Source organism: Armigeres subalbatus, chromosome 3 (assembly GCF_024139115.2).
Source record: "Armigeres subalbatus isolate Guangzhou_Male chromosome 3, GZ_Asu_2, whole genome shotgun sequence".
Taxonomy (NCBI): Eukaryota; Metazoa; Arthropoda; class Insecta; order Diptera; family Culicidae; genus Armigeres; species Armigeres subalbatus.
In genome coordinates this window covers 425,641,410-425,655,268 of record NC_085141.1, presented here as the reverse complement: position 1 = coordinate 425,655,268, position 13,859 = coordinate 425,641,410, and the positions used below count along the sequence as shown (strand labels likewise).

The following is a 13,859-nucleotide window of genomic DNA, read 5'->3' as shown; positions in this document are numbered from 1 at the left end:
AGGCATATTGGGAACCTTACTAGTGAAGAAATCCGCCATGCCGAAAACTTCCATTTTCGGGTAGCGCAGCAGGACGGCTTCTTGGGCAACTCTCAATCCTTCAACGCACAGATCAGAAGGCAACACTGCCGAAGCGTAGCCCACTCTACAAACTCAACCCGTTTATCGACGAGAAAGGAGTGCTACGTATGCAAGGAAGAACAGGAGCATGCAAATACCTGTCACCGGATGCAATCAATCCAATTATTCTTCCTCGAGAGCATCTGATTACGTTGTTAATCGTCAAAAGTTACCACGAAAAATTCCAACATCATAATCATGAGTCGGCTATCAACGACATCCGGCAAAGGTTCTGTATTAGCCGTATTCGCCGCGTATTCGCAAAAATCAGAGCCAATTGCTCTCGTTGTATGCTACGGGAAGCCCGCCCGTACCCGCCAGCAATGGCAGACTTACCGCCTTGTCGGCTTGCCGCCTTCGTTCGCCCGTTCACCCATACAGGGGTTGATTATTTCGGCCCGATGGAGGTAACTATGGGGAGAAGAGTTGAGAAGAGGTGGGGGGTTCTTCTTACGTGTCTTACCATTCGCGCAGTCCATCTTGAGATAGCTAGTTCGCTAACCACTAACTCTTGTATAATGGCGCTACGCAATTTTATTGTGCGCCGAGGAGCACCAGCAGTATTCTACAGCGACAGAGGAACCAACTTTGTTGGTGCAGAACGAGAATTGAAGCAGGCGCTGGCAACAATTGACCACGACAAACTAGTGCAAGAGTTTGTGAACTCTAATACGTCCTGGCACTTCAATCCACCGGCTGCTCCACATATGGGGGGTAGTTGGGAGCGGCTCGTTCGGTCCGTGAAACGGACGCTTTCGGAACTCAAACCATCACCGCGCCCAACTGATGAAGAGTTGAGAAACGCACTGATTGAGGTTGAGGGGATTCTCAATGCACGCCCGCTCACGCATGTCCCTATCGACGACACAGATGCTCCGGCTCTCACCCCGAACCACTGGCTGTTAGGAAGCTCCGATGGTTTCAAGCCATGGTCTCTACTGGACGGTAATTCCATCGCTCTACGACGTGGTTGGCATCAATCGCAAGCATTCGCCAACCACTTCTGGCAGAGATGGCTCCGGGAATACCTTCCGGAGATAACTAGGCGCAGCAAGTGGCACGAAAAAACCCGGCCAATCCAAGAAGGCGACATCGTACTCATCGCAGATCCGGCACTACCACGAAATTGCTGGCCGAAAGGGCGTGTCATCGGCACCGTGAATCGAGATGGCCAGGTGCGCAGAGTAACCATCCAGACCGCCAGGGGTGTGTATGAAAGGGCAGCTGTACACGTGGCGGTACTCAATGTCGGCCATAAGAAGGAGTTGGCTGTCTCAGAGGCGGAGTCAGCAAACTGGGGGGGAGTGTCACCGAATCCCCTCGGTGTCAGCGAAGCAACGCGTCAGAAGAGCATTGACGCGCCGACGCGTACGCGAGATGACAGCGAACGTCCGAAAGGAGGGAATGGCAAATCCGTCAGTCATGGTGACGAGACAGAAATTAATGAAAACGAAGACTAAAACGTGATTCCGAAGAACAAAGCATACATAGTTATAGTGTTATATGGAAATATTCCAAAATCCCTACGAATGTTGTTTGCCTTAAATCTAGTTTATACTTATCTACTTTCTTAAAACTACGGTAAAACAATCTTATATAAGGTGTTTAAAGTGGATTCCTTAATTTCCGATATCAATTAATTATCCTATTAGTTGCCTGGGAATTCTATCCGCCGATTTGGTGCACGAGTCCAATTCTGATAACGATATCGGTTGGTGTTACGGGTTAGTAATGGTAAATCATTTGACTATCGTTAAACAAGTTATAACGTTGTGCGCTTTTAGTAGGGTTCCGAAGAAGCAGTTAGCCAGTATTGGGAGACCGGTAGAACGATTCTAAAGCACTAAACGTAAGATTAGAGTTTGTTGTCTCCAATATGTATGTATTCTAACTGATTCACCTTAATATAGGATTTTAAAACCCTGTCTTGCCAAATAAAGGGAATTCTGAACTCGGAAACCACGTCTCTTTGTTACCGTGTGACACAAGTAACAAACGAAATAATCTGAATACATTTTAGACAAAAAAAAATTCTTTAGAATTTATTTTTAACTAGATTTGAACAAGTATTGAACTTTATATTATTGATCAACATCAACAACTTTTTGAAATCTGAACAATTAAAAATTACAAAAATTTATCAAAGTACCGCATCTAAAGGCGGCCTTGGGCGTTAGAGGGTTATTCGGTGATTTCATTGAATAAAACAAATTATTCACAAATTACGTAACGCAAATTTGCGAAATTCCATACCCCTCCCTCTTTCACAGTGTAACGTGAGGATTTATGACTAGTTAAAAGTTATGTATATAAAGCCTAACATCACTTTGATGAAAATGTTAATTTGTTAATATACCCCTGAAGAATACCCTATGTTTGAACAATGTGAAGATTCTACAATGAAATATTATCAGGTGAAATACCAATAAATACAAATATGCGAAACTCGAAAGAAAAGCCTATGATTAGAAGAAGGAAAAATTCTACAATTAAATATTATCGTTTCGCCTACAAATAAACACTAATGTGTAAAAAAATGGTTGATTATTACTCGATGTTTTACCTCATCTCTATATATAAAATTGAGTTTACATGTCCTTTGAGGCAATATAACTCACGAACAGATGGACCTTTTTGCCAAAATTTCCTCACCAATTGATTCGTCTTAGGCTCTGCTGTGTTTATATGCATAAGAAGATAAAATATTTCGCTGGGAAGTCGAACAAATGTAAAAATACTACGTTTTCAAGATTTCTGAAGAAAACCATCAAGCTAGAATTGAAATCGATCTACAGGGTGTTCAATAAGTTCGAATACACTTTCAAAAAATGTTTAAAAATTTAGATTAAATTATTTCTTTTCCCGGTTCCATTCCATTGAAAGTATTGTTTATAAGGAACGTTTCTTACATTTTTGGAATGACCTCTATTTTGTACTTCTTCACGAGCTTCAAACGTTTCTAAAACCCATCGCAAGCGGCACGCACGGTCTGCATGGGCATTTCGTTCCAGATTTTGATAATTACGTCTTGAACTGGTCCAAGTTACTGACCTCGTATTCGTACAGCTTTAACATAATAAAGGACCAAACAAGAAAGTTAAGAGGGTTCAAATCCGGGAAGCTGGGAGGTCGCAAAGTTTTGTCCAAAAAGTCGATGAAATTGTCCCCATATAAGGCTTAAATCGCATTTTTCGTGTATAAAGGGTTATCGTCCTATTGGAACACGTAGGGCTGATCTCCGTCTTATCACCGGGCCACTGGGAGCATTAATCATCCCCAAAACCTCAGTTTTGTAGTACGCCGCAATGATTTCGACCTTCAAAAACGACTATTTACGATGCCCCAATCCATTTTCAACGCGCGTAATAAACAAACAACAAGAGACAGAATGTCAACACTACATACATCCGATAGCGTATATATACCGCTAACGCTGACACCAATACTAATACAGAATATATACATTGGGCTTACAAACACAATGGTCAAAAAATTGTATTCGAACTTATTGAACACCCTGTAGAGGGCGACGATGCAATCAACTAAATGATTGACAGTTAGGTCGAAAAAAAGCGAGCAAGATCGGGCTCGACTAGTCTATATATAAAAATGAGTTTGCATTCCTTTGAGGCAATATAACTCACGAACGGATGGACCGATTAGCAAGATTTCGTCACTGATAGAATCGTCTTGGGATCAGCTGTGTTTGTATATATATAAAGTTTGCAAATTTGACAGGGAAAGTTAAGCAAATGGAAAAATACTAAGTTTCTATGAGTTCTGAAGAAACCATCAAGGTCGAATTGAAATCGATCTATAGTGCGGCACTGCTAAACAATTGACATATCGATAAAAACAACCCGAGCAAGATCGGGTGGTTCATTTTGTTTTTTATAATTTCGACCTCTTAACCCATCTCACCTTTTGACCTTCGACATTTTGACCCTTCGAACTTTTGACTCAGATTTTTTTATTCGACCTTTTGACTTTCGACCTTTAGTCTTTCGACCTTTTGACCTTCGACCTTGGACCTACAAATACGCTTGTTTCTTATTTCTGTGTGGCAGTGAAATTGCACTTGGTGACTGGTGTTAATTATGAAAAGGCAGTATCTAATTGATTTCAAAGCATCAAAGTAAGCTTGATATGAACAACAGCGGAGAGCCACCAAAATATCAATCAAAGCAATCGTGGTACTACGCCAGCAGTCAAAGACATGTGGTCAACCATCACGGACTTGAGTGACAGTTTTCCAGCAGACTTCCGCTTCCCTAGCAGCATGGTAATCTGCCCAATTGCCATCAGCAGCCGAGTAGGATTCTCATCGAAACCCTAGACGAATTCCCATCAGAATCTGATTAGAAGTCTCATTGGAGTCTCTAGAGAATTTCTTTGAAAATCATTGAAGTATATCAACCGGATCCCTTTCAGTATCCTTGAGGGATACCCTTGGAAATCTGTGGGGGAAACCCTTCATAATCCATGAGGGTTTGCTCCAGAATCTCTCGTTGAATTATTTCGGAATTCCTCCGGAGTCGTTCAAAGATTTGTTTCGAAATCATTCGACGATTTGCTTCAAAATCCTTCGAAGATTTGCTTCGGAGTCTCTCGACGATTTGCCTCGGAATCCCTTAATGATTTGTTTCGGAATCCTTCTAACGATTTGCTTCGAAATCCCTTAACGATTTGCTTCAACACCTGGAGGATTCCCTTTGGAATCGCTAGAGGATTCTTTTCGGAATCCCTGGAGCTTTAATTCGGAGTTCCTCGACGATTTACTTCGAGATCCCTCGACAGATTGCTTCGGAATCCTTCGAAGATTTGTTTGTAAATCCCTGGAACATTGCCTACGAAATCCATGGAAAATTCATGTGGGAATTCCTGGAGAATTTCCGACGGAATCTCTGAACCATTACCGTCTGAATTCCTGGAGGAATTCAGTATCTAAATATTTAGAAGATTCTCTTTGAAATCCCTGAAACATTTTTATCGTATTCGCTGGAACATTCCCGGTAGAATCCCTGGAACATTCCCGATTAGATTCCTGGAATATTCCCGTCGGAATTCCTGGATGACGGAGGATCCCTAGAAGACTCTCATTGGAATCCTTGTAACATTCCCATCGAAATCTCTGGAACATTCCCGTCGGAATCTCTGGAATAAAGGATTCTCATCAGAATCCTCGGAGGATTCCCGTCGGCATTCCTGGAGGAATGTTGCATTATTTTGTTGTTTTTTTTTATTTGAGATAGATAGAATATTTATGAAATTCCTATGCAAAAATATCCTCTGCTTAACTATGGGAACCTGAAATCAAAATATTTGTATAAATATTCATTAATTTTGAATATTTTAATAGAATATCTATCGAAAACCGGTCGAGTGTCACTGGTTTAAGAATGGATAATTTTCCACACATCACTTGATCTATCCTTACCGTGCTCATCACGGCAACCAAACCCGGGGGAAAAGGGAATAGAAATGCATGGATCCTCAAAGCCGAGCACTCGAAATCCAAGTTCTATCCGTAGATACATACGATGTGGGTTATTTTTAAATCCGACCGCGTTCATGCCGACTGTCTATGTGGGACTCCACGTCCACACTGCCACCGTACCAGCCGAGCCGGACGACGGCGCTCCTCGCTCTGGTAGTTCTGCTGCTCATGTACCTACGGCGATGATGACGTTGATGATGCTGAGTGGAATTCAGAAGGAGACTCTGGGACCAAACGGAACGCAATCGGGCGTCCGATGTGCAACCCCCGGTTGTTGGTCGAAATATGTTTCGAGAATAATGAAAATCAACCTAGAAAGCGCTGGAATCCCCGTCCCATCCATTTCTCCAAACCGACCAGCTGGCGGGCGGTGAATCTTTGTACCAGCATTTAGCACAAGTCCGTCATCTAGTTAGGTATGGCGTAGGTAGACGAGCGAAAGCCAGTTTTGTGGACAAGAAAGACACATAAAACGTATTTTTATTTTACCGTTCTCGCTTTATTATTGCCATCGGTTTTTGTACGGCTCGGTGGTGATGGTCCGGACCATCCGATCTATTCCACCATTCCATCGCTGAAGTCGAGGATGGTCGTTTGGCCCAAACTGCCTACATTCTAGACTACTAATAGTGCCATGGGAGGGTTAGTGTCTATTCGGAATCAGTGGCAGTGGTTGGCTTTATTTTTCGAATTGGCCACGAGGTGGAAATCGAAAATATACACAACTGGAGGTATAAACAGGAGGCCGAATGGCATAAACACGACTTGATTTATAGCTCACAGTGCTGTGCGATGCTGGTCTGACTTATCAATATTGACCAGCTCGCAAGAAAGCGGGAGGATCCCGCATTAACGATTCGATTAATGCGAGGGAAAGGAAATTCGCGCGATGTACGTAACGAAGCTGTATTGACAATAATAGACATAAATATAGGTATGGGGTGTATGATATCTTGGATATAGGCGTTTGAGGTGCCTGTTCAACCTGTTTATCAAGGAAGATTCGCACAGAGACATTCGGTTTCCACATATATCCACAGGGATTAATTCAGCTAAATTAGTGCTATTTCTGTTACTGTGTTCCTAAATTTTTTTTAACCTACTTTGTACGACCAAAATTAATTATTCATTGGCTCTATTGGTGTTTTATTATGATTGCAAATTACAATAACAACAACACTTTTATTGTGCCAATTGTTATCAGTCTTTGATATCAAAAATACAAATCAAAATTTATCTCACCGTACTCAATGAGTGTAACGTCAGACCTGTAAAAGAAAACAAAAAATCTCAGTTAGTGTCATGTTTGTATTTTAAAACGAATCAGGAACAAATGAAGCAAGTTTTTAAATGATGTAAATAAAAAAACTATGGCAGAATTTTCCAAAGTTTTGTAAGCAAAAACAGGGTGGCGACTCATTTCAAAAATAAAAATTCTTGATCTCTCCAGGGTTTTCAATAAATGTCCAGGATTTTAAAATACGTTAGATACACACATAACATAACAGATCTGATGATGGCTGAATGGAGTAAGTCGAAACGTTATTAAAAAACGGAAATTGTGTATTTTTCATCATCGATAAAAATCAAAAAACCAGAAAATATAAACTTTGACGGTGACCAAAACCCCACCAAATTTTTAAGAAGCTTCGAAAGAAGTTTTAAATTTGTATGTAAAGTAAAAATTAAATTAATAATTAAAGAAGTTGTTGCCATTGTAATAGTATTTTTCATTGAGTATATAGGAATTCTTTGAAATCTCTAGTATCATCTTCGGACATTCTCTTCAATATTCCAGCAATTTCCTGGGAAATTGCTTTAGGAGTTCCGGTAATTCCTAAATTCCTACTGAAATTTCTTGAAAAATTCATCAATGTGTTATCTTAGAAATTCTTCAATGAATTGCTGCTAAAATCTACGCTTCTTAAAAAAGATGTGCACAGAATTTTCATTAGATTTTTTAAGAGAAATATAGCGAAAGATACAAAGTATGAGAATGGAACTGAACCCACAACCTACCATGTATGGGCAGAAGTAGCAGTCATACCAAGCCCGTCTCGCAAATTCCCTTAGCGATTCATCCAGAACAGCCTTGCAAAGAATCTCCTCTGCTCTAAGCATCATGTGGGAATTCCTCCAGAACTTTTGTTCGGAGATCGAACAGAAATGTCTCCAAAAATACTTCAAGAAAAACCTCCAAAATTTATCTGCAAATCTAACCTGAAGTTGAAAGTGAAAATTACCCCAGACATTCAATCAAAAATTCTTCCGGAAGTTTTCACAGGCATTCCTTCGAAAATTCCCACAGAAATTTCTCAGGAGCTCGTTAGACATTTCCCCGGAGGTTCCTCCAGGCATTTCTCCAAAAATCCCTTTAGCAAATCCCACGGGAATTCCCCTAAATATTCCTTTGGATATATCCCCAGGAGTTCCTTCAGAAATTTGAGAATTAGATTGAATACTAATGCTACTCATGATGGCGTTCTAACCCGCACGAAATATTATTTATGTTTTTGACGTTTTCATTCAAGCTGTCTCGCAATACGAAGTACCTTCCAACTTTCTCTAATTATCATTCACGCTGTCGGAAGCATTGAAATCAACCCGCAATATCATTTGCTCGGATCAGCAAAATCCTCCCGCATTCGCGTCATTTGCATCCCGACGGTCTCGCCGTCGTCACCATTTCGTGATCTCCATAGTTTCAATTCATCTTGTATGCTAGACGCGGTACAGTTCCATATGAAATACGATTCCTGTTGTTCGGGATAAAAGCATAAATATTTTGTATTACAAACGAGCAGATTGGTATGTGACGAAATTCAATCCTAAAATTGTAAGATCTGTTCTCTGTCGAATGCAATTAGGCTGCTACTGACGCCAACGTAATTCTCTCGATAATTCGTTGCTAAGACGCTACAGACGCCGTCCATGCGAACAAATTTGTTGCATCGTATTCCTCCGACTAGACCTGTGGGACGATTTTCTTACGCCGCCGCTTGTTTTGCACTTTTTATAGGTCTTTTTTTGTAGAGTTCAATTTTATCATGCTTCTGTCAGAAATTCACATTCTCAGCTGAGTTCGTATGACAACTATCTACATATATACAATTATGCAGCACTTATTCTCATTTCTAATAAAATCTTTAAATCGCTATTATTGATAGCAGCCTACCCACAACTGTAACTAGCATGGTGCTGTTTTCTAGCTAAAATGTAAAATTTAATCTTTCAGCACTTGTGGGAATTTATCTTCAGGAATTTAAGAAATTGCTCCTTTTAAATTCCTATTAGCAATCCTTTCAATTTTTTTTCCAATAAAATCAGGGACTCAAATCAGGAATCCCTTTACGTATTTCTCCTGGAATTACTTCAACAGCTCTTCCAGGATTTTTATATGAGATAATTAGGCTTATTCTGCAAGTAGGGTGATGTGAGGTGAGTAAACTCTCACGTGAGGTGACCATGATATTCAAATGGAAGAATCAGTGTTAGGAAAAACTCAAAATTTCAAAACTCATGGATTATTCAAATCAATCGTGAGTTGAAACGCATCAACTCAGCACCTAAAAACTCATGGCTGAGTTGAATCATCCATTTGCGTCATCGTAAGTTTTCTTTTATTCTCCTTCGTTAAAAACCGTTAATTGAGGTTCGTCGCATAGAACAATGAATACTCTTGCTTGTGTAAACAATAAATTGCCAGCAAATTGATTTTAAACGCTTTTTAGAGCGAAATGATTTTTTGGCAAATGAGTGAAATGATGCGTTTTGGTATGAAAAATTAGGCGTGATGCAAATCTTTAAATTCACAAACGAGTTTGCTCGTGCGGGAGAGCTCGATGAGTGAGTTTTATGAATGATTTTACCAACACTGGGGAGAATATGACTATGCTCACTACAATCGAGCAATCTCACGTTACTCCACTCGTAGAATAATCTCAAATTTCTCCAGGTAGCCCATTTGCAAATCCACCCTGAATTCTGCTAGGGTTTTAAATGAGTAATTCCGTCAAGAATTTTCCAGCGAATTGCTACATGAAATTTTTCAGGAATTCTTTTGGTTATTCCCACAAAACTTCCATCGTGAATACCTCCTGTAACAAGAATGTCCCGGAAGAGTTTCTGGTGGAATTTTCGGGACAATACCATAAGAAAATTCTGAGGAAATTCAAAACAAATATCCGAAGCAATTTCTTTAAAATTACCAAAATATACATTTTTGGAGATATTTCTGGGAAAATTCTTGCAGTAATATCTTTGGAAACTACTGGAGGTATTTTTGGGAGAATTTTCAGAGGAGTTCGCCAAACAATAGGCGGGAGAAGTTATGGTTGAATTTTCGGAGTAATTTCTAACGAATATTCCTAATAAAATCCTAAAGGGTTTTCTAGGTGAATTTTTGGGTAAATGATGCGAGGAGTAACTGAAAGATTTTTAAAGATATTCCAGCTGAATTTTTTGGAAGAATTCATGCAGAAATTTTTATGGGAAATACAGGGATAATTTCTTCGTAAACTCCCCGGGACGTGCGGGACATTCTTCGAGGGCTTTCTGAAGGAGATCTTAGAGAAATTTTCAGAAGAATCCCTGAGGAATTTTTTGGGGGAATAACCGGACATTTTCAAAGAATTCTTGAACCATTTTCAAGAGAAATCTTTAAAGGAACTTTAGGCGAGATAACCGGAGGATTTTCCAAGTATATTTGTGGATAAGTTTCTCGAGAAAGACCTTTCCCGTAAAAAAAATATCTTGTTTTATTGTCTTAGTCCATTCCATGCCTTATTGAAAGTAAACGTTCCCGAAGAACCCATATTTTTTGAAGCATCAAACTATTAAAAAAAATCGATTACAAAAACCGAAAAAGTGCTACACATGTGAACCACCCTGAAAAATTCACCGGATGTTCAAAATCAGGCGAATGTGCCAATCTTGAAAAACAGTACTTGTTCTATTTATTCTCCTTATACCGTGACCTGCCCTAATTCCGCGCATCGCCTAATACCGTGGTTTTCATAAAAAATCAGAACCTGGCTATCATGGACATCACATTATTTGGTGAAATGTTCAAGCATAATATGTTTGAACATTTCACCAAATAATACGCTGTTCATGATAGCCAGGTTCTGATTTTTGATGAAAACCACGGTATTAGGCGATGCGCGGAATTAGGGCAGGTCACGGTATAAAAAAAACCTTTTACTTCACTGGCTCTACATTCCAACTGATTGTGTATTCTAAACAATACCATTAGCAAATTCTGAGGAAATTCAAAACAAATGTCCGGAGCAATTTTTGAAAAATTACCAAAATATAGAGATTTTTGGTGATATTTCTGGAAAAATTATTGTAGAAATTTCTGTGGAAACTACTGGAGGTATTTTTATGAGAATTTCTGGAAGAGTTTCGAACTCCGTTAAACAAAAGGCGGGAGAATTCTTGGTTGAATTTTCGGGGTAATTTCTTACGAATATTACGAGTAAACTCCTTGAGGGTTTTCTAGGTGAGTTTTTGGGTAAATTTTGGGAGGAGTAACTGACAGATTTTTAAAGATAACTCCGGCTGAAATTTTCGGAACAATTCATGCAGAAGTTTCCATGGGCAATGCCGGGAAAATTTCTTGATAAACTCCCCGAGGAATGTTCGGGGGATTCTTCGAGCGATTTCCGAAGGACTTTCAGAAGAATCCCTGAAAAAATAACCAGATGAATTTCTTGAGGATTTTTTTTTAGAAACTTGCAGGGAAATTACTGAAGACACTTTCAAAGAATTCCTGAACCATTTTCTAGAGGAATCTTTGAAAGAATTTTAGGCGACATAACCGGAGAATTTTCCATATTGTGGATAGAGCTTTTTTTAATTTTTATTTGAAAGGCTCATTTGCCATTTGGCGTTACGGAGCCGGATTTTTTTTTTTGTACAACTCATTTTACAATTTCTGCAAATCTTCTAATAACTAGAGTTAGTTTGGGTAACCGACGTACACGTGGCTGACTCTAGGTTAGGGTTCTTTAGGAAAGTTGACCTTAAATAACATAAAGAATCGATCGAGCGAATAAAAATTATTGACGGGAATGGTCAATTGGGCTTAAATTTTTTCTTCCTTTTTGAAAGGAATTTCAGAACGAATTCCTGGGGCGTGGGTGGAAGTTGGGCTTAGAGGAATTCCATATGAATTTCAGAAGAAATTCAGAGTAAAATTCTGGAGAGTTTGCGTGATAATTTTCGTAGAGTTCTCGAAGTAATTACTAAAGAGGTCTTGGGGGAATTTATGGAGAAACTCCAGGGTAAATTTCAAGTGTAATATCTGGGCATGCATGAAAAGGAATTCCTGGAGGAAACTTCGGTAGAATTCCTAGAAAATACCGGAGGAATTCGTGGAGGAACTTTCAAAGGAAATCCAGGAAGAAATTCTGGAGGAATTCTTGGACGAACTTGCGGAGGAATTCCTGGAGGAACTTCCGGAGGAATTCCTGGGGGAACTTCCGGAGGAACTTCTGGAGGAATTTCTGGAGAAACTTCCGGAGGAATTCCTGGGAGAAGTTCCGGTGGAATTCCTGGGGGGGCTTCCGGAAGAATTCCTGGAGGAACTTCCAGATGAATTTCTGGAGGAACTTCAAGAGGAATCCCTTGAGGAACTTCCGGAGGAATCCCTTGAGGAACTTCAGGAGGAATTCCTGGAGGAACTTCCAGAGTAATTCCTGGATGAACTTCCAGAGGAATTCCTGGAGGAACTTCCGGAGAAATTCTTGGGGGAACTTCGGAGGAATTCCTGGGAGAACTTCTGGAGGAATCCCTGGGGGAACTTCCGGAGGAATTCCTGGGGGAACTTTCGGAGGAATTCCTGGGGGAACTTTCGGAGGAATTCCTGGAGGAATTTCCAGAGAAAACCCTGAAGGAACTTCCGGATGAATTCCTGGAAAAACTCATGGCGGAATTCCTGGCAAAACTCCCGGAGAAGTTCCTGGACGAGCGGCCGGAGCAATTTGGAAGAATTTTAATGTATGAAATTAGTTCACGCCGATCCACGCCGCCGCCGCTGACTCAATAATCATGCCGCCGCCGATCAATTTTCAATCGGCGCACAGGTCTACCTCCGACGAGCGTTTTTGATTCTGCGACCGACGGCAACTTTTTGCGATAGGCACTTTGATGAAAATTCACCTCGGATCAACTTTCTCTTGTGTGAAATAATAGTCGTGTAAAAGACCAATTCATTATCAATAATGCGCCTTGCCAATCCTTAACTGCAACTAGAGGTGTGCGCCGCCGCGCCACGCCGCCGCCACCGACATTTTTGCATCGGCGCGCCGCCGTTTAAAATTTGTCACGCCGCTGATTTATAATTTTTCACGCCGATTCAAATTTGAAGAAGTCCATAAAATTTTCAGTGGAAATTCCGAAGATTCAGTTGAGCTTCCGTATAATTTCCTGATAGATCTTTACAACATCACGTTGAAACTGAGAATGTTTCGTGAAGATACCAATGATTTCCATGAAAATTCTATACAATTTCTTGTTCAAATTTCGAAAAGCTCTCCGTAAAAACTAAGCAAAACTTCGTGTGAAAAATTGCGAAGGATTTCCCGTTGAAATTTTAAAAAATCTCATTGAAATTAAATTTTTGAATGGCAAAAAGTCGTTCGGCAGAAATCCATTTGGCTGAAGGCCACAAGGCTGAAAGTTGTTTGGCCGAATATGTTGTTCAAACGAAAAGACTATTTGGTAGAAGTCTACCCGAGCAAAGCTTAAGAGCAAATCAATAACTTGTTTTAATGTTGTGAAATCATCGATTATGTTTACTTAATTTAATATCTTTTTGGTCGTTTTAACGGTAAAAATAACAAACATATAGCAGAAAAATCTTACTGTGAATCACGTAAAAAACTATTCCTGCTGTCGATGAAAGCAAATCGAAAACTATTTCCAATGATATAATGACTATTCTTGTCTAGTTGTGCTATCGGGTATGGTTTGGAAATGTTTGGCATCGGTGCTATTCAAAAGTTTTTAAAAATTGTTTTTTACTCAATAAATAACCAAATAAAACATTTGTGAAACGATTTATTTCATTAATTTTTGTTCGGCAAACATTTGTCAATATCTGTTCAACACTTTGAGACAATAATATCAACACTTATCTGTAAATATTACTATTTTTTACAGAATACATGGAAATTGCACATAAAATGCACTTTGATGCTTATTTGACCCCAAAATCCCTTAAATTTCCAACTTTTAC

At 39.8% G+C, this 13,859-nt stretch overlaps 2 protein-coding genes across 28 annotated transcripts in view; one reads left to right on the top strand and one right to left on the bottom strand.

Annotated features, from left to right (window-relative positions):
- LOC134227416 (plasma membrane calcium-transporting ATPase 1) overlaps nt 1–13,859 on the bottom strand; it is a 239,585-nt gene that overhangs the window by 129,423 nt on the left and 96,303 nt on the right. For 6 of the 27 annotated variants that reach the window (XM_062708866.1, XM_062708865.1, XM_062708874.1 and 3 more), the window contains one exon: nt 6,860–6,885. The exons of 16 other annotated variants lie outside the window; for them this stretch is intronic. The gene's annotated coding sequence lies outside the window, so the exon portion shown is untranslated. The remainder of the gene's footprint in view (nt 1–6,859; nt 6,886–13,859) is intronic. 5 more of the 27 variants (XM_062708869.1, XM_062708870.1, XM_062708878.1 and 2 more) reach the window with 1 other exon arrangement.
- LOC134223137 (uncharacterized) lies at nt 639–2,085 on the top strand. Its single transcript, XM_062702276.1, has 2 exons — nt 639–1,844; nt 1,905–2,085. Exon 1 carries the CDS (start codon nt 639–641, stop codon nt 1,578–1,580), a length of 942 nt encoding a protein of 313 aa, XP_062558260.1. The 3' UTR covers nt 1,581–1,844; nt 1,905–2,085.